Consider the following 20,473-nt stretch of genomic DNA (forward strand, 5'->3'; position numbering starts at 1 on the left):
CCTCTCCAATGATGGCTGGTTATAATCCCACTTTGGTGACAAGGTCCACACTGTCCCTAAGATCTGCTCAGCACTTGGGAACCATGCCCCACACAAAGCCATGGCTCTGCCACACTGATGGCCTAGGAGTGGGACAGTCCATCTGAAGCTTGCCTTCGAAGCACCAGTTGAGGAAGGGGAAAAGAAAGAGAAATAGCTCCCACCCCTAGGGCTAGTATAGACCCCAACATTCCAGTGTGCTAAGGCATATTCCTTGAGACAGCCACCTGATCTCCCCCATCACTCACTGTGAAAGCACATGGCACACATGGAGAAAATGCCAGGATACTTGGATGGTGAGTGCGCCCTTGCAAAGGAAGCCCCAGGAAGGCAGGAAGGACTCTGGAAAAGTTGGATTTCCCAGTTCACCTCAAAGAGGAGTGGCTAAGGCAAACTGTTCAGGGCAATTCCCAGCCCCAACACTAGTGGAGCCTGGTGGAGCCCTCCAAAGTGGACTCCCTGGCTTGAATTCTGGCCTCTTTAAGGCCCAGAGCTATGGCTTTCACAGATCTTGTTTAACTTGAGAGGGTGGGGGAGGGGCCAAGGAAAACTGCATTCCTCCCCATCAAAGCCAAGAGTCTAAAGTAAGACTTCTGGTTGTAAGTGATCGCAGTCTGTTTGTGATTATGGCCCTGGCTTTCTGGCAGGGCAGCCCTGGAACCCCACAGTCTTGCTGACGGGAGGGGACACTCTCCCTCACTTGGGTAATCATGTCCTCATCTGACATGACCCCTCTGCTTCCAACAGTTCTCCATGGCAACTCCTCAAAAACATCATTTAAAGAGGGGGGGAAAGCCACCCCAAAACCCTATCAGGAAAATTCTTTCTGTTCCAGGCAAGTCCTAGAAAATCCAAGAAGCACCAGCTGCCCCAGTGGCTGATGTCATCTTCGGGGAGGGGGGGACACCGGACCACCCTCGCCCTCTTCCTTTCATCAGGGAGAACAATGCACGCACACATGGAAGCCCCTTTGCTGCCACAGTAAAGCGGCTCAGGGAAGCTCAGCTGTTCTCTCTGCGGAAATTTAATCTGCAAAGCATTTGGCCTCACAAAGTCCGTTCCAAAGGTGTCCGGGAGCCCGCGTTCCCTGTGATCACTGTTACAAACCCAGGGAGGCTTGCAGCCATTGACCCAATTGGCAAATGGGGAGAGCTGGCTGGGGGATGGGCAACATGGCCACTTTCCCCTCCCCTGTGCCTTCTGTGTGGAGACAGACTATGTTTATACAAGCCTAGGGGCGGGAGGTATCAAAACTCCAAGGATCTCCACACCACGGGGACAAAGAGGCTACTGGCTCAGCTGATAAAAGTACAGCGGCTAGGGAATTGGGGAGCTCCAGCTCAAAGAAGCAACTGTGGCCACTACTGTCACCCCTGTACCCTTCAGATAAGGGCAGCCGGTGTTCTAAGGAACAAAGTGGCTTGAGGTCACCCCCTTAACTGGCAGTTGAGCTTAGAGCCCAGGTTGACCAGCACCATCTTATGCAATGCCTGGCATTCCTTCCAGAATGGCTCTACAGTTCTGCCCATTAACATGACACCCTGAGCACTGTGCCAAGTGGCAATCCCTTGGCCCAGTGCCTCAGGCAAGAAGTGGGTGTCTCAAGCTGGCAGCAAGCACCACAAGGCTAGAGAGAGGTTAGCTGGTCAAGCCAGCTGTGGTAGTTGATGGTGGAGGTGCTGGATGGCCCAGGGACCTGAGAGCCTGTGCTCTTGTCACACTTGCTTGCTATCTGTCTCCTCCCATCAAAGCAGCTCAGACCAGCCAACAACTCAAATACGTGAGCACAACCAGCCATGGGCAGGCTGGGCCCCTGAGAGAACAGAAAACAAATGAGAAAGTCAGAGTGTCCGGGAGTGCCAGGACTGGGTACCTAGCCAACAGCAACAGAAACCTTGAAAGGAAAGGAGGCTGCAGGGACTGGGTCTGGGGTCTGATGGGGACTCAGCCAGAAATGGACAGCACAGCATCCTCTGGAGAACACCAGCTTGTCTTCACTCTAGAGCCAAGGCTGGACAAGCAAGTCTGCATTTTCAGGCTGTGTATGCACACGTGTTAGGGAAATGAGCCTCTAAGTACACAGTGATGGGGATGTGAATCTAAAATCACAGCTGCAGCCTAAAGGGCCCAGCTGGGGAGCAGGGGTTTGGCAGGAGGAGCGGCCTCAAAGCCCTGCTCCTGTCCCTCAGTACCTGCTACATTACTTCTTGGCCTTAGAAGTTGGCTCCTCAGTACCAAAGTCCCAGAGCCATGAGACAGCCCTGCCCGTTTCCTACCCTCTGCACAGCAGGGAGTAACTCCTATCTGGCATCACACAGCAGGCCCAGTCTACTTACTGCCGCTGAACTCAGGGGCACAGTCAACCCCTTGTTCCAGCCGGTCACGTCGGACCCTCCACCCGTTCACTCTGCATGCCACACCTGGCTCCTGCGCGCCTCTCCTGTTTAAGATGTGCCTTCTTCAGAAGCCTTCTCTCCACCCAGTCCAGCACTGAGCCTCCACCCACCCCGCAGCACCCGGGCCCTGTGCCTGCCTGAGCCCTCGCCTCCTGTGGTCAGCATCTCCTTGATTTTGGCATCACATGGTAGACAGCACCAGCTCACAGTGTCTAGTGGGCTACAGGCAGTCTCAGGAATGTCACTGTCAGCAGGAGCAAGCCATCGGCAGCTTCCTTTGCCTCAGTCCTATGCACGCCATGGGTCACAGCAACTTCTCGATGTTGCTGACTAAGCTACCTGCCTGCTAGGGAAGCAAGATTCCCCTGAGTACTGAAGGCTGGAGGAGAGGAAGGAGAGGAGACAAGGACAGAGGAGCTGTTCTGTGTGGTATGTGGCTGGAGGAGACGGCTCGGAGGGTTCCGTTTGGTGGCAAGCAGAGAGAGGCAGCCAGGACTGGAGGCCCCTGGACTAGTGCCAGGGAGGCACAGCTCAGGCTCCACCCAAGCCCCTCCAGACCTGCCACTCACATAGGCCAGACCCTCCTGAAGGACCTGGGGAGCCAAGACAGGGAACTCAGGGTACTTTCTCCCTTCTCCTTCAGTCTCTGTGACCTGCAGCACTTATCCTGTTCCAGGGCATCTGCCCTCTGCTTCCTAGCGTTTGGGGTTTGGTGTGGGGAACTCACGTAGCAAAGCTTTCTGGGGTTTGGCCTTCTAAAGAAGCAAAATCTGGGCTGCAAGCACTCAGGCTCCCAACCTGGACAGACTATACGGTACATAACGCCAGTGCCTGCCTTCCTGGCTGTGCAGCGTTGGGGCAAGTTACCTCACTTTTCTGGTTTTCAGTTTCCTCCTTGGAGAGACAGAACACCAAGTTCCACCTTGCCTCTTACCAACAGTTTTAAAAACCACACGGGTTTCTATCCTATGAAACTTAAAATATTATGATTCAGAAAGAGATCACCTTGGAAAAAGCTCAAAGCTGGCAGGAACAGGCATTTCCCCAGGTGGCCTTGACCTCTCTCATGATGATTCCCAGCAGGCAGCTAAGAGAACAGACATGCAGACTTCTGGCCGCTTAGGTTTCCAGACACGGTGAGCCAAAGCTGGCAAAGCAACGCTGATGGAGCAGGCCGCAGGAGAGGGAGACATGGCCCTCACGTACCAGTTTCGGACCCAGGCAAGTTTTCTCTCTTTACCACTCATCCTTGGCAGACTGACTCTGAGTTTGGCTTTCTCTTACCTCCTGTGGTGCCCCTGGGCCATTTCCCCACAATCCAGTCCACTAGAAGCTTGAAAGAAACATGAATTTTCGCAGGAGCCTGAGAGATGCCCAGCTAGGAAGGGAAATAGAGCATGGGCTGAGACAATGAAACCCAGACAAATCGTTTCATATCACATACGCCAGTCACAAAGAGATGAACTTGAGCTATAGCAACCAGAAGCTTCCCTCCATTTTGGGGGATTCAACAGGCTCCAAGCTGGGGAGCCCTATGGAGCACTGATTCCCACAAGACTTTTCATGTCTTATGAGCTAACTGGATCACCCTAGCTGCTCCCCGCCTTCAGACTAGGATTCTCGGTCAGCACTGGACACCCAGAGGATGAGGTTATGGAATCTGAAAAGATGCTGATAGGAACGAGGGTGGTTGCCATGGGCTACCCTCAGCTACCACCACAACAATTACTGAAAACCCAAGTGCTGAAGTGTGTGATATTGAGCAGCCACAGGGTAAGCTGGGAAAAGAACAAGGAGGGGGCAATTTCCCAACCCCAAATTCCCTGAGGTCCTGACAAATTATACTCCCCAGAAAGCGCGTGCCCTACACTTGGCTCCAACCCATTACATAAGAGCAGAGGGCATGTGGGAAGAGCTGCTCTCTGCTCTTCAGCTGGGGAGTGAGACCTGCCACTTCTCCTGGGGACAAAAGCATGCATGTGTGTGCAGGGCAGGGTCTCCGGGACTGCCCACTCACAGGCAAGAGAGGACCGAATCCCAAGAGTCGGGTGACTTCTCTCTACAGAGATATCAGCAGGTGATTGGCTGCCATACCCATCCAACCTGAGCAGGGTGGAAACGAGACAGAGGGACCATCCAGCCCCCGTTGCCCTGCCTGCTGTCTGGCAGCTGGTTCCTGGCATGTGCCTGGCAGCACCAGGATCTACAAGCTCTTGGATGCCTTCCTGATGCAGCCATGGCCCATGTAGCTCCAGGGAAGAACTATTTCTAGAGCCTCCTTGTGCCCCGGCACCTGCCCTTGCTGCCCTCAAGCTCCAGGAAGGTGGGCTCCAAGCTCCCCTCATCAGGCAGCCCTCCCGCTTCTCAGAGCTGTGGCCAATTTGCGGGGGCTGCCTAACTGCCACATTCCTTCTGCCCTGCATTCTTGATGCCCTGCTTTGCTGCCCCTGCCCACCACTACGCGTGCACCTTCTGCCCACACCTTCTGCCCACTGGAACATGTTCATTTTCTGTGGCTCAGCTGGAAGCTCCTTTCTCCTTTAAACCTGGCCCAGCCTTGGCCCCCGTCCCTTCAGCACTGCCTGCACCACATGACAGAACCTTGATGGTCAGCATGGAGGTGTCCCAGGTGGGCCTCCTCTCCACTAGCTTTGCACGAAGCATCCTGATGGAAGGCATCTGCCCTTGGATCACCAATAGGAGTCTGGCCTCTGCCACAAGCCCTTCTTTCTCTTCACAGGCCAGGAAAAAGGCAGCCATGCAACTAAGAACTCTGAAGGAAGTAGCTCTGGCAGGTGCTGTCTTAACTTCATGGGCAGTAAGCCCTCTGGTGCTATCTCTGCCTCAGAGGCCCACAGAACTGAGTTAGGACCACTGAGAATGGTAGGGAAACTGGCCGGAAGAGCGCAAACTGCGCCATTGCTGTACCAGTCTAGCGTGGTCTGGCTTGGAGACAGGATCTCATATAGACCAGACAGGCCTCAGACTTGCTGTGTAGCCAAGGATGACCCTGAACTTCTAGTTGTCCCATCCCTACCTCCAAAGTGCTGGGCTCACAGATGAGTACCATCATGCCTAGTTTGCGTGATGCAAGGGGTCAGACCAGGGCTTTGCGCACGCCAGGCAAACACTGCCATCAGGTTGCTAGTCTACTGTCCTGTCTGTGCTACATACACTGGCATCTCTGTCCCTGAAAATGAGCCCTTTTCAGTAAGACTATGCTACGGTACAGCAGGGGCTGTACAGCTGTCCCTGTTACATGGGTAAGAAAAAAACTGATGCTTTGAGGACCCAAGAAACTTTCCAAGGGCCGTAGAGTAATCAAATCACTACCAGGTTTACCTAACTCGAAGCCTGAGGTTTTAATGAGAAAGATTTCTGCAGTCTCAGTGCAGAGACCGTCTCTGTCCTACAGTGAACAAGGCTGAACCCCGGAACTCACTTTCCCAGGGATTTACGCTCTCTGGGCCCCTCTCCTCCAGCCAGGTTTGAGAAGTGAACAAACTGCTTGCCAGAGATGGCCTTGGACCAGAATGAACTTAGGAACTGCTGATTAGGCAAATACAGCAGGGACACACACATGCATTTAAGAAAAGAAGAGCTGCTCAGAGAACAAGGCTTTCTGATGCTCCTCATGGAGCCTGTGAGGGCCAGACAGTACCTTCAAATGCGTGCTGACTCAGGGGCCCTTACTCTCACAAGGCTGTTTTGGAGATAGGAATGGTAGCTAATCTGCAATGCACCAGGATTGCTAGAAACTACCCTTTGAAGATTTCTAGAAATCTACTCTTTCTAGAAACAGCTTGGTGTGTCTTTACTGGGTGTCCATTTCTTAGGCGGCACAGCTTGGAAATCTGGATCAGAATTCAGGTCATTCCTTAGTCAAGCACAGTCTAGGCACAAGACTTTGAAGCCAAACAGAGCCAACTTAAGAGAGCGGGAAGTCTGTAGAGCTACGCCACATGGTAGGACAGATCAGTGGGTGGGGGCACTTGCCACCAAACATAACCACAAGAGTTTCATCTCCAGGGCCCACGAGGCGCAAGAGCACCAGCTCCCACGTGTTATCCTCTAACCTCCACAGGCACACTGCAGCACGAACGGCCCCTGGAGCTCCGTACCCCCTAAGAAATAAATGTGAGTTTAAGAAAAACTCAAAGCTACCCTACCCTCACAATACAGTCCACATCTTAAGTGCTTGAATTTTCACACCAATTAGACATGAACGAACCCTGTGGGTAGATAAAGTTATCACAGTGCCCAGGGACAAAGGAAATATTCAAATATCGTCAAGTAAACAAATGAGCATATTAATGAGCACTACCTTATAATATGTAGTGTACCCTGTGGTACATATCACTGTCCCCCCTTTATTCTGGAAAAAGGAAATTAGAAGGCTGGAGAGATGGCTCAGCAGTGAATAGCACTTGCTCTTACAGAGGACCCGACTTCAGGTCCCAGCACCCACATATGACCATTCATAACTCCAGTTCTAGGGAATTTGATGCTCATTTCTGACCTCTGCAGGCACCAGGTATGTATGTGGTGTAAGCAGACCCTGATAATACATAAAATAAATAAATCTAAAAAAAAAAGTTTAAAGAAGCAAATTGACTTTTGTTTTTAATGCCAGGGTTACTTACATTGGATTCATTCCTTCCTTCCTTCCTTCCTTCCTTCCTTCCTTCCTTCCTTCCTTCCTTCCTTCCTTCCTTCCTTCCTTCCTGTCCTGGGGTGAAATCTAGGCTTTGAGCATGCTAAGGAGGTACTCCACCACAAAGCAACCTCCTCAGCCCACAAGCACTAGATCTGAAACCCAGTATTTGAATTCCAGACTCTTGGCCTTCTCTGCTTACACACACAGCCTCTCAAGTAAATTGTTGCAGACACCCATGTTTTGGGGTACCCCTTACCTAAATAGCTCCTTTCTTTAAACTTGCCTTCTAGCTGACAAGAATAAATGAAAGCATTTGTTCTGCAAGCTAGATGCCCTGAGCTTGATCCTTGATTCCCAGAATCTCCAGTGAAAGGGGAAAACCAACTCTGAAAACCGGTCCTCTGACTACCACACAGACGCCATGTGCTCCCTTTCTCTCCCCCCACAAGCCCCCAGCAACAACAACAACCATGTCTCCTGCAGTCACTGCTGAAAAGGTTAGCTAAGTAGTCATAATTACAGCCTGTGACAACGCTTCTGGGTTCTGCAGATTGAATCGGGCCTGTGTCTAAGGACTGTCAACCCACTGGCTTACAAGAAGCCAATCAGAGTCATACACTTACACACATAAACACACTGGGAGTGAAAAGAATATATATGAGCTACAGACAGGATAGCTCCCTATGTTTCTCAGATGAGTCTCCAACTCATAGACTTTCCTGCCTCAGCCTTCCCATGAACCAGAGCCACGCGTGTGGAAATTTCTAGCTCAAACCTCAAAATTGGAGCTCAGAACTGGAGGCTCTGGGTTGTTGGTAGCTCTCTTAACTGAAACCTCATAGAGGCTCGAGCTAACAAAACACAGACGTAAAGAAGCTCCTATCTTGGGTGAAGGAGAGAGGGAAAGCTGTCCGCCGTGAGAAGTGCACAGCTCTGCTTTGAGTCCACGTGGTACCAAAGAAAGAGGGAGTTGTAAAGGAATTTTAATTCAGAACATGGCTGTTCTGGCAAGATATCATATCCAAAGACTTTCTAGGTCTGTGTGATCCAGCTGGAATGCAAACTTACCTTTAATCTAGGAGACATAGGCCAGCAGTTCTGAGTTCAAGGTCAGCCTGGTATAGAGCAAGTTTCAGGTAAAGAAAAGCTTAGATCCAGGCGTGGTGGTACAAGCCTTTAATCCCAAACAATGAAGGTAAAGTAAGTTTGTAGAAGGAAGCACCCATGTTTGAAAGAGATGTCTAATTGAGTGGCAGAAAAAGTGACGAATCAGAGAAAGGTTTGACAGAATAGGATACGCCCAAGTCTCTCAGGGCAATGCAGAGAGTTAGAGAGAGGGAGAGGGAGCAATTTTTACTGGGACAGTAATAGAGAGATGGGTTGCAGAGAGAGAACTCAGGTGAAGACTGAATGAGCCAGAAAATGAGAAGGAGCCAGGAGATTAGAGCAGATTGTTGGAGTTAGTTTGAGGCCAAGCAGAGCAATTTAGAGGGTGAGAGAAAAGCCAGATCGAAAGTCAGCTTGGAGAGGAGTTTGAGCCAGAACAGCTGAGTTGAACCAGCAAGCACAGAGCTCAGTAAGGACAAGAAAGGGTGAGCTTATTCAGCAGTAAGTCTCAGAGGCTGAAAACATTCTAGGCCTAGGTTAGATTGTATGGAGGCTAGAAGCTTCCAGGACTAGGCCTAGGTTAGCAGGAGGAGGCAGTAAGCCTCCCAGACAGCAATTAAATCAGTCACATAAAAGTTACTTTTACGGGGAGTGGAACACACACACACACACACACACACACACGTACACATGCGTGCACACACAGTCAGGAGAGGGCAGAGACAGAGCCAAGAAAGGACAAGAGCAAGGCTGTGCTCACTTTTTGCTTCCAATCCCAGCCTCCCCAAGGCTGGGACTTGTATCTCCTTTTCGGCTTCAGTGAGATTTTCCTGCATCTTCACTAGTCTCTTGAGCAAGCTGGAGGAATTTCCAGCCTTTAGTCACAGATCAAATGTACTAAAGAACTAGCTTTGGAGGGTAAATATTCCCAAGGCTTAGTTTTCTCACTGGGAAAGTGAGCGGATTGAAAAGAGGAGCTCAAAACCCCTTGTTTCCAAGGAAGGTTAAGAAGCCTCAGTATGTCACACCAGTGCCAGGGAGTAAGCGAAGACTCGGGATGAAAGCTGAGGCAGGAGAAATCCTGTTGACTCATTTCCACACTCCCTGCCCTGGCTGCAGTCTTGGAAGGAAACAATCCTGGAAAGCTGGAGGCAGCTTTGTTCAACATGGAAATCAGTGAGCAGGATCCTGACATCATCAGCCTGCAGATGTCAGACCAGTTATGCCTGCCAGAGGTGCAGCTGATACAAGTCTTCCAGACACAAGAATGTCCTAAACGAGGCGACATTGCAGGTACCATTGCTCAGGTCAAGGGTGAAGTGTCAAGAGGTTTCCATGAAGAAACAAGGGCTGTTGCAGGCCCTGGCATGGCCTGCTGCATAGCAAAGCTACCAAAGCTGCTGTAGCTTTCTGCTCTATGTGATCCTGTTGACCAGTGGCGAACAGTCTTCCTACATGGGCTCTTTCCTTTTGCTCACAAGAGGTGCTTGTAACTTCTATATATGTGCTCCCTGGGATGGGTTATCCTCAGCGTGGGGAAACATCACCTTCTTGAGACCTTCTCAGCTGATGCCTGCCTCCAAGTTCAAAGGATCAATTTAGTCCCTAATACCCCACACCTGTGGACACTATACCAGCTGGTTCCGAGCACCGTCTTTTGGCAAGGATATTCCGGGGGGATCTGTGACCATCTTGAGCTTTCTGTGTCTCTAATGCATTTATCATCGACACAAACTTTACCCACTCAACACTCCAAGATCAGCAAATTCTCAGCCTCCTCCAGGGCCTCTTTGAAGGGAGAGACCTAAGCGTTTGCATTCTAAGAATCACCTAAACTCTTTCCCTGTTTCTTTAGTTACAAAATGGTTAAAGTGCCTTTTACCATGAGACTGGTAGAATTATCGTATTCAGTGTGGAGCCTGGGGCCTGGTGCTTACGGTTTATGGACTTGGGAGTCACCTTCCAGACATATCCCTTTAGATGGATGACAGCCATAGGGTGCTGGCATGTCCACACATTACCTTGTGCCTGTAGTTCAGGTCACATGGAGGCCTCTAACAAACAGGCAGAGACATTGCTGGGTCTCTCCGCGGACCCTCCGTCTGAGCAACTCCCAGCTAAGTGAAAGGGCACACAGGCAGAGGCCTGCTCCCAATGGGAGGCCTGGGGGACGGTACTCACTGGGGCTGCTGCCCAACAATGCCAGTGGAAATGTTGCAACATGCTCAACATGTCCCGGGTCAAAGGCATCACAATTGCGTCTTTGTTCCAGAGTTCACCACTCCTTCCAAAACCAGCTCAAGGGATGTACACACCTCACGTCCAACCCCTACAATCCAGCCTCCTTACCAGACAGCTACTGGCCAGGATCTGAAGTCTGGCCATCCAGCTTTCTCTCCTCTATCCTGTCTCTCTCGTTAAGCTGGATGTACATCCAAGCCATCCTGGTTTCTATGGACAGATAGACAGGTAGCCATGGTACTCCAGATCCTTGTTCAAACATATATGTAGCTACACAGCGATCTCCACAAACCACCAGAGCAGCAGAAAAGACACAAAAAAAAAATTTTTTTTTTGAAGCAGAGCTTCACCATTTACTCTCACATGGCCTCAGACTCACACAGGCCTGCCGAGATCTGCCTCCTGATTGCTATGATTAAAGGCATGTTCCCCGACTCTCCCATGGATTCATGAAGCCTTCTTCTGCCATCCTGGCCAACGACTAACTGACCTGAAAGACTCAGGAGCTCACCACCTCCTGCTACTCTGGGTCACAAAGCAGGGGTGGTGTGGCAGGGCACATATGGCAATCTCTAAGGAAGAACGTGAAAGAACTGACCTTGCATTCAAAGGCGAGTTCCTGTCTCTCCTAGGAGCAAGCTCCCGAGAGAACAAACTCCAACCCCCTCACCCCCACGCTGCCTGCCGCCTCTCATTCTATCACAAGAGATCCCTCATGGAGCCTCAGGGACTCAGAGCTTCCAGAGCCAGCCCCAAGGCAATACCAGCTCCCTTACAGATCAGGGAGCTGGGGACGGCGAGAAGATACACAGAAGGGAAGCAGTGTGGTGGTCACCTAGAGTCAAGATCTGATACCACGTCATGTTCTGTCATGTGCAGTTTCGCTGCCAACCAGCCAGGCACAAGGACAGAGCCTGGCTTCTCAGGGAGGGAAATGGGCTATGATGATGCCAGCCTCAGGCGGGGATGCCAGCCTATGCTCACATCCCAGCGCTGTGCTCGGGAGCTGTGTCCCCAAGAATGCCCACTGAGATTTCTTTAGTGTCTCTGCAGCCACCAGAGGCATTATCGTTCAGGAACTTGGGAGCACTGCTTTTGTCCTCAGAACACTCCAGCTCTCTGGGTGCCTCAGTCATTCTATCTACAGAATGGACGCAGTGATCCTTCGGGTTGCTTTCCTTTCAGTGTCTTAGGAGGGAACAGGGAAGACATGTTTCCCTCTCAAAGGGCCCACAAGTGCAATCCAGGGGTACACCTATGTACAAGTCCTGCCTCCAGGAAACGGAAACTGAAACCAAAACAAGACCCCGACACCCCTCCCCACCCCCATCAAGCTCCACCTGACAGGCTGTGGGACCCTCTGGCCCTTCAGGAGCTACATGAGCCTGCAACCATGGACTGACAGACTCCATCCCTCTTTTCTCCATCTGCTGTGCCTTTTCTTGCCAAGGACATCGAGGGATTTTGGTTCCCTCTGTAAGAACCCTGGAACCAGCAGACCCTGGCAAGCCATGGGCATGGTCCCTATGTCAGTTCCTAATGACAAAGTGGCTGCTGCAGGACCCTCCAGGACCTGGCTTCATCCAGTGCCTGGGCCCTCTTCCCAGGTCCCGGTGGCCTCCAGCTCAGCAGGAGGCAGTCAGCTCACCGCCCACTCACTGCCCAGACACTAGCCAACCTCCCACAGGGCCCTGGCCCTTCCTCAGACATCTTGCCAGGGGCCTGGGGACTCTGGAACCCATTGTGATGTCATGGCCTGCCTTCTGCACCAGCTGGTGGGGTCCTCCCACTCCTGCCTGGATCCTGGCAGACAGACAGCTCAAGTGGTAAAGCTGTCATTGGGCAGCCCCTGAACTAAAGCTACCATCTCCTCTGGCCTCAGATGGCATGGGGTCCCCGACTAGGGAAGGGATGCTTCTGCTCCCACCTTGGCCCTTGCGTTAGCACAAGCCGGCTAATTAGCCCCAAGCCAGGGAGACATTCTTCCACCAGGCAAACTGCTGGCCTGCAGCCCAAACCAACAGGGGAACTTCAGACTCCTCGGCCCTCTCCCTTCCAGATGGAAATAACGTATAGCTGCAGAGGTGGGGGGAGGAGGAGAGGAACAAAACCCCAGCCGGGCCCAGGAGCCAGGCTGGAACCCAGAAGCCAGGCAGGAACCCAGGACTGGACAGTCGAAGGCCAGGCACTCACCACTTTCGTTCTTCTCGATGACATCTACCACCTCCCCGGCCTGGAGGCTCAGCTCCGAGTTCTCTTGTTTCTTATAGTTGGACACCACCACGTACTGTTCCAGGATCATGGGCTCGGCGTTGGTGTCGGCACCTGGCGAGGGCAGAAAGCATGCGGTGAGCCAGCGGCCAGCCGTGGCCCCGCGTCCGGGGCGCCCTCTGTCCATCGCCCTCGAGGGAGGCTGCTCGGTCGCCAGGTCTGCACCGAGGAGCAGCCCGTAGCCAGGGCTCGCAGCTTGCTGGGCCCCAAGGACAGGCCATATAGCAAGGCCCCACACCGGCCCGCTGCACCGCGGGGACCGGGGGACATGGGGAGCCAGGGGGACGGGGAGGGGGGGGAGAAGGGGGTGGAGAGAAGCAGAGACAGTCAGAGATGCAAGCCAAGGAAATTGAGGGAAAAGCCTGCTGCTGCGTGTGAAGAGTTAGTCACAGGCCAGCATGGGGGAGTCTGCGGAGAGGCCCGGGGCCTCCCATCTCTCCAGACTCTTGGGCTGGCTGGGGTAGGAGAGGAGGGCCACAGGAGCACAGTGGGCGGCCCATGAAGGTTGAGGCCAGAGCACAGGGGAGAGAAAGAAGAGAGGGGAATAGAAGGTCCAGGAGACCGGCTGCCTCTACCCCGGCCTTTAACCCAGAGAAAAGGCAGCAGGGCTTCCCTCAGGAGGGAGAGGGAGAGAACTTCTCCACAGCCTAGGTCCAGCAAAGAGTCAAGAGGGTTTGAGGCCGCCAATCACCAGGGCTTACTCGCAACCCTTAAATAGAAACACATGAGACCCATCGAATGAGGAGCCGGGGGTGGAGGCAGGGGATGGGAGGAGGGCCCAGACTGTTTACTTGAAACCCAAGAAGAAAGTCCCAGCGCCAGTGCTGGCGAGCCTAGCGCCCCCCCCCCCACCAACTTTTCCTCAAGTTCGGCTCCATTCCTGTCCTCCCAGCTCTTCAAGGGCCAGGCAGACAGCAGCCTTAGGCTTTCCGGAGGAGCCTTCCTGGGCCTCTCCACCACCTCAAACAGCAGAGGCTGCCTGGTCCCCCTTGCCTTGATGTGCTGGGCAGTTTTAAGAGCCTCTGAGTCAAAGGCTGGGGTGTATCAGAGAGAGAGAGAGAGAGAGAGAGAGAGAGAGAGAGAGAGAGAGAATGCGGGCCCTGCTTTCAGGAGCAAGCCAGTTCTTTGTCCTATTTGGCCACTGGACCAGTGTGGCACTCGTTAAACAAGCACCAGGCTGGGAAGTGGACAGCTGGGTACCCCTCTTGGCTTAAAGGGGATATGGCTGGATGTGCTGTCAAATCTCTGCTCTTCAACTGTTACCTCGGACACTCCCAAAGACAGGATGCCCTGTTAGCCTTATACGAATCCACAAGCCAGAAAAATGACTAATCACCTCTTTCAGGAAGCCTTCCCAGACCCCTCCACCCCCAAGAGAATTCCTAGTACATTTCTTGCACCATATGTTTGCCAGTCAGCCTGTAATTCCCACACTAGAGACGGAGGCAAGAGAATCAGGAGTTCAAGGTCAGCCTGGGTGGCCAGTCAAGAAACCTGTCTCAAAACCAAAACAAATGCAAAATGCCACCAACGTTCGCGTTCACTCGTTCTCTCTAAGGCTGGGGCTTTTCTCCACTAGGTCTCCTGGGGTGCCTCACCCCTCAGACACATTCCCTCTGCATGACTGAGTCTGACTCATATGCCAGGCAGGTATGGCTGCAGCCCGCCTCGAAACACCCCTTTTCTCTTCCTGTTTAACTCAAAAATTAATGAGAGGCTTAGAGAGGGCAAGAGACTCATGCAGTTCCCACAGCTCATAGAGAGAGAGCCAAACCACTCACGGTCTTTCTGAAGGTTCAAGGCCACCTCTCTCCTAATCACAGAACGCTGCTCTGTCTCCATGCACACGTTCCTTCTGACACAATGACTCTCCACTTAGGAACACAGACTCATCACAGGAGCTTATGAACCTCAAACTCTGATGCCCAGGCTTTAGAGGCTCAGCTTTGGTGGGTGGGGCCTCAGCACGAGTCACTTTGCATACCCCATCCTGTCCCACAGTTGAGAGATGCAGCCAAAAGTGAGGTGTGCTGCTTAAGACTTCTTGGTCCTTAGTGAAGAAGGCCACGCCAAGGTCTGTGGCCAGAGAACTCTGGGAGTGTCAAAGGAGGCTCTCGCGGGAGGAGAAAGAAACCATGGCCCTGGCACTTTTCTCCTGCATGGTGTGGGCTTTGCAGCCCCAGCTGAGCCCTTTGGAGACTCAGAAGCTGAGGGGTGTGCACACATGGGGGCCCTAGATAGCCCCTGCCAAGCCAGAATTGTATTTCAGGCAGAAACACAACCAACAGCAGGGCAGCCTGTCCTCTGTCCTCACCTGTCGCCAGCTTCTATACCAGCCAGCAGCAGACTGGGCACTGGGCTGGCAACGAGCCTCCCACTGTGCCCTGAAGAATATCAGTGTCTGGTAGCACAAACCAAAATGGGACCAGACTGAGAGGACCTTAAGTGTGAAAAACGGGTAAGGACCCAAATGGGGGGGACAGTGGTCGGGGTTCTGGAGCAACCTGAGGCTTCTAAGTCCGGACAGTGGCCAGGCAAGTCCCCATCAGGGTCCCTCAGGGTCAGTCCCATCCTCAGCACCCAACTGCAGCATCACGCTTGGGCCTTGCAGGGACCTTCCAGCCTCGTGTTACACACGTGCAAACTGAATGTCACGAGGGGAAGCCCGCTGTGTGTCCTCAGCTGGGATTATACCCAAGTCCCATGCCAAGCACGTGATCTTAACTCCTGCACCACACGTGGCCTACAGGTGCTGTTGATGCTTAGTCTCTAGGAAGGACCCTGCCCTACCTACATCCCCAGACACCTGACACCCAGGTGGTGCCTGATGAACACTGGAGCTCCGGGTTCTTACAGGCTCATGCTGTGACCTCTGTTGAGAGGCCCATGCACCCATTAATGGTAGGCACTGAGCATGAGAAGAATATACTTCCAGACAGTGTGACTGCAAGGGCCTTTTACTTCCCAAATGTGGGGACAATAAATGACTGAACTGGAAAGGAGGAAAAGGAGATGGGAAACTGAGGCAATAAGGAGCAAGAAGCTCTGGAATTGTGGCCAGACAATGGACAAAAAAATGTGAGGATGAAGATGAGGTGCCGGTGGAGGGGACAGGTATCAGCTCATTTTGATCCAAGCCAAGAAAAATCCGAGGCAGGATTTCAAAGCAGAGGAAAATCTACACACCCACAGCCCTCGTCCGCAGTCTGCTGGAAAATTGGCTGGAGCCTCTAACGGCTAGCATTCTGGGACTCAGGAAGGCAAAGCAAAGAGCGCTTTCTCCAGGGTCGCACAGCACGGGCAGGTTGCCACTCTTCTTGCAGACAGCTGCACTAGCTGCAGGGTTCTCTCTCCCTCTCTCTGTCCCCCCTCTCCCTCCCACCCCCAGTGCAGGCAGGCTCCCAGCTCTCCCGCTCTGGCATCTGCCTCTCGGGGTGTTGCTGCATGACGGCGGGCACTAAGAGCAGGTATCCAGATGAGAAACGGCTTGGTGGTAGGTGATGATGTCATCTATAGAGGCAGCTCTGGATCCCCTCCAAGGCAGGCAAAGGCCTGGAAAATCGGGGTCTGGAGGACTCTGCCTTAGGGAGGGGGAGGGAGCCTGGTGCTCAGATGAGGCTCTGGCACTGAGCAGAGGGGTGGACACTCCTGGATAGCGCTGTCTCTCCAGCCTTAGAAAGGGGCTTTGCACAAGAGGTGGATTCTTAAGAGTTCCTTGGCTGGAGGCCTTGGCTGGACCTTCTGGGCTCCTGGGCTCCTGAGGGTCTCTATCCTAGCCCTGCCTCACACCCAGATTCCTCCAATTACCATCTGCATAGCAATTTGGGGGTTTTGTTGTGAATTCAAGCTTCTGAACTAGGCCTTTGCTAACTCATTCCTGGGCTCCCACACCTTCAGTGGCTCCTCATTACTTGAAGAATAAAGGGCAAATTCAAGCCCAGTCGTTCTTGTGATTGGTGCTCCCCTGGCTCCCTGGTACTCCTCCACCATTCCATGTAGCATTCATTGCTCAGCACGTGAGTGAGCACACTCTGTCCCTGTGTACACTCTCCTTAAGCCTTCCCTGTAGGACTTGCCCCTGCCCTACACGTGTTCCCTTCTATTCCTCAATTCTAGCCAAGCATTCCTGCCCCTTAGGAGGCTCCCTTAGCACTCCAGCCACGGTGTCTCTTCTCTCCTGGCCTTCTGGTTGGGAATGGTTCTCCAACCAAACCGTGTGCTTCAGACTAGTCACTTGTGATTCCAGTGCCACAGGACACGACCCAGACAGAACCATTTCCCCTGATCCCTGAGGCACAAACTTAGCATCACTGTCAGAGGTTCTGAGTCCAGTCCTGCCTGCCCTTGTTTGCTCTGTGACATTGGGGAGCACACCTGCCCTTCCTGAGGTTAGCTCCTCATATGTGAACAGGAACAGTACCTCATGGGGCTGTCCTGTGAATGCTAAAGCCCTGTGCAAAGTACAGACAGTTGTTTAGAGCACAGGGACTATGGGAGACTTGGGAGGAACTGAAGACTCATTACCAGAGGCAGCTCATAGCAAAAGCCCCAGCACCCGGAGCGAGGAGAGGGGAGCCTAAAGCTACTCCCCTGCAGTGTGCCTCTTCTAGACGCCCCTCCAGGCAGGCATGGACTTACTGGCTGGAGAGAGCCAGCTCTGAGCCTCCCAGGCTGCTCTGGGTTGGATGCCAGGCTAAGCAGCCCCAGGACTCTATCTATCCCTTGGGATCTCTGGCATCAGCCCATCAACTCTGACTTTCCTGTTTGACAGAATTCCCCCAACATTCCAGAAGGGAAACCAAGGCTAGGAGACTCTAGTCTTGGACTCTTAGTTAGCTGTCCCTGCGGCTCTAGGGTGGGGATGGGGGCGGGGAGGGGGCGAAGCCAGGCCTTATGGGAGCTCTGCCACAGGTTCCCCAAGACACTCCCAACCCTGGGCATCCCACCAAGACCCAACAGTCCCTCACAGCCTGGTGCTCCCAGGCTCCACTGGGCCTGCTGGCCTCTCAGCTATACGTTTGGTGAATAGAATGTATTGCTGCGGGCCAAGTGTGCTCTGCTTCACTGGCTTGAGCAGAGGGGAAAAAGGGACAGGAGCCCAGTGATTAGCTCAGGCCCAGGCTGGCGTCATAGGGAACACTATAAGGACGACCAGGAGGGAAGGGGGATCTCCCCCGCTGCCTTCTCTCCCAGGATGCTCAACACCCCCTCCCTGCCAACAGTGGTGATGGAAGGTGAAGGAGGGATGAAACTTAAGCTTTGACCCTGCAATTGGCCCAAGACCCCTTCTTACCCCAATCCTCTGCCATACCTCCCCAATCCCTTGGCCTGAATATTTGCTCTTGGAATGAAAAGGATCCTGTTAAAGATCCTTCTGGAAATGCCATCCTTCTCCCACCATCTACTCTAAGCATTATAGTCCTGCTGTTCATGATTTTTGCCACAAGGCAAAACTGACCCTCTCTCCAGATGGACCAGATACAGGCCAAGTCCCTGGGCCCTGAAGGCACCTTACCTGGCAGCTAATGGCCCTGGGGCATTTCCAAGCTCTGGACTACTGGGAAGTGGGGGCTGTGATCCACCCTGTCACACTCACAGAAAGGGGTCCCCTGTACTCCAGATCTCTAGCTCCCCAGAAGGATCTCAAAAGTGGGTTTGGATTTTGGCTCTTCTTTGGCTACTCTCCCTGGGAAAGTCAACGTGATAAGGCAGAATATGACAGCAGCCCACCATCATCCTGGCGCAGAAATCCCCAGAGACGGCGTTGTATGCCTTTGGGAAGGTTATGCAACCCACCCAGAGCAGCACAGGCAAGGCATGGCTAAGCTGGGATTCAAACCCACGGGCCCTGAGCCAGCACACACTCACACTCCAATACTTGGGCACTATTCTACAAGGTTCCATGGCTCATCAGAAGCCTATAAAGGGTTCTCCCGGCAGGCAGAGGGCCCAGGGAGTGGAAAAGCCCTGCATGCAGATGAAGGGAAACAGGCACCAGCTCCCCGGCATACATGCTGGGACACACATGTTCAGGAACACATGCACGCAAGGCAGTACCTGTCACGTCCTTCTTGGGAGACTCAGCCCAGCTGGATAACCACACTTCCGAGTCCCCGAGAGAGCAAGGAGAAGCAGGAGAGAAAACCGTTAGGCAGGCAGGAGGGCCACGGATGCGTGGCTGCAGACACTGAGGTTCAGGGCGCCCTGGGCGGAAGGCGGGGGAGGGGAGGGAATGATTTCCTGGCCTGGGATGGCTGCTGGGCGTGGGCCTGTATGATTACAGAGGCTGGCTGGGATAATGAGGTGTCTGTTGAAACACAGGAACCTCTGAAGCAGATTCCTGACCCAGGCCCTCCCTGCAATGGGATTCGGCTTTAGTGTGGGCTGGAGAAGGCAGGACTCTCCTCCTTTGCCATGTGGGAGGTTGGTCCCATGGGGCCTGGTGGCTCCAAGGATTGTCAAAGGCCAGCAGGCTCATCCAACCAGACCCAGGACCTCAAATGTCAGGGTAGTTTTCAAGTTTTATGATACCACATCTACTTTGCCTTGAGGTCTCGTTTGGCTCTTGCCACAGCTACATCCACCCAGGGAGGAAGCAGGCCTGAGGGGGGTTGGGGGGAGACTCCCCACAGCAACGGTTCCCAACCTTCCCAACACTGCGTGTGACCCTTTAATGCAGCTCCTCACGTTGTGGTGACCTCAGCCATAAAATTATTTTCATGGCTACTTCATAACTGTAATTTTGCTCCTGTTATGAATCGTACTGTAAATATCTCTGTTTTCTGATGGTCTTAGGTGACCCCTGTGAAAGGGCTGTTGGAAATACCAAGGGGGTTGCAACCCACAGGCTAAGAACCGCTGTTGTGCAGACCCTCACTTCACAATGGGCTCGGGAGTTAGTGGCCAGGAGATGGGGGCCACATTCCAGGCTCAGACAATGTTAGCCTGCCTGGGTCTCAGTTTCCTCACTGGAGAAACAGTTATGTTGTCTCCTGCCAAGAAGGAGGATAAAACCAAAGCACTCGAGAGAAACAAGACATTACAGGCTAGGATGCCATCAGCCCTGTGATGAGGCGGAAAGCTCGTCACCTGTTCACTGCTAGGAACATTTCTAACATTTTAAGTGTGTGTGTGTGTGTGTGTGTGTTTGTGTGTGTGTGCCACAGGGGACAACTTTAGGAAATCAGTCCCCTCTTTCCATATGTGTCCCAGGCTTGCATAACAAGCCCCTTCACAGGCTGAGCCACCAGGCCAGCCTGGGCTCAGACACTTCTGGACTGTCAAAGGTCACCAGAAGTCACCACAGACACTATCTGCCCACAATGGACCATTTACTCCCGTGACGGACTCAGCAGGTGGGCACATGCCTCTGGCCTCACACCGTTAGGGAGACATTTCTCAGATGGGAAGCATCCGCCCCAGGCTTCCATGGGCTAGAATGGAACCTGGCCTGGAGCGGAGTGGTATTACGGGAGACAGTCAAGGGGCTACTGTTGGGCTACACATATGCGAGGTTTGCAAACCTTGCAGGGCCATCCAGCATTGGTCAGGGGCTGGGGTGGGGTGTGGGGGGAGCTGAAGTCCTCTTCACAGTGAGTAACAGCCTCCAACTGTGATCCAGCATCTGTGGTCTACCAAGCTTTGTACAGTACACCTCACATGAGGGATACTAAGTTACTCTTCAAGCAGGTACTGCTATCCCTCCATTTTACAGGGAGCCAGAGAGGTCAAGTTACTCCCTAAGAATACAAAGCTAATACAA

At 53.0% G+C, this 20,473-nt stretch overlaps 1 protein-coding gene across 4 annotated transcripts in view; it reads right to left on the reverse strand.

Moving 5' to 3' along the window:
* Nucleotides 1–20,473, reverse strand: part of Sh3pxd2a (SH3 and PX domains 2A) — a 204,687-nt gene that overhangs the window by 41,857 nt on the left and 142,357 nt on the right. For 2 of the 4 annotated variants that reach the window (XM_021640215.2, XM_021640217.2), the window contains exons 7-8: nt 18,769–18,813; nt 12,634–12,765 (exon numbers count right to left, since the gene is read on the reverse strand). In XM_021640215.2, the coding sequence (XP_021495890.1) occupies nt 12,634–12,765; nt 18,769–18,813 (177 nt within the window). The remainder of the gene's footprint in view (nt 1–12,633; nt 12,766–18,768; nt 18,814–20,473) is intronic. The other 2 variants (XM_021640216.2, XM_021640223.2) reach the window with 1 other exon arrangement.

The sequence above is a fragment of the Meriones unguiculatus genome, chromosome 1 (assembly GCF_030254825.1).
Source record: "Meriones unguiculatus strain TT.TT164.6M chromosome 1, Bangor_MerUng_6.1, whole genome shotgun sequence".
Taxonomy (NCBI): domain Eukaryota; kingdom Metazoa; phylum Chordata; class Mammalia; order Rodentia; family Muridae; genus Meriones; species Meriones unguiculatus.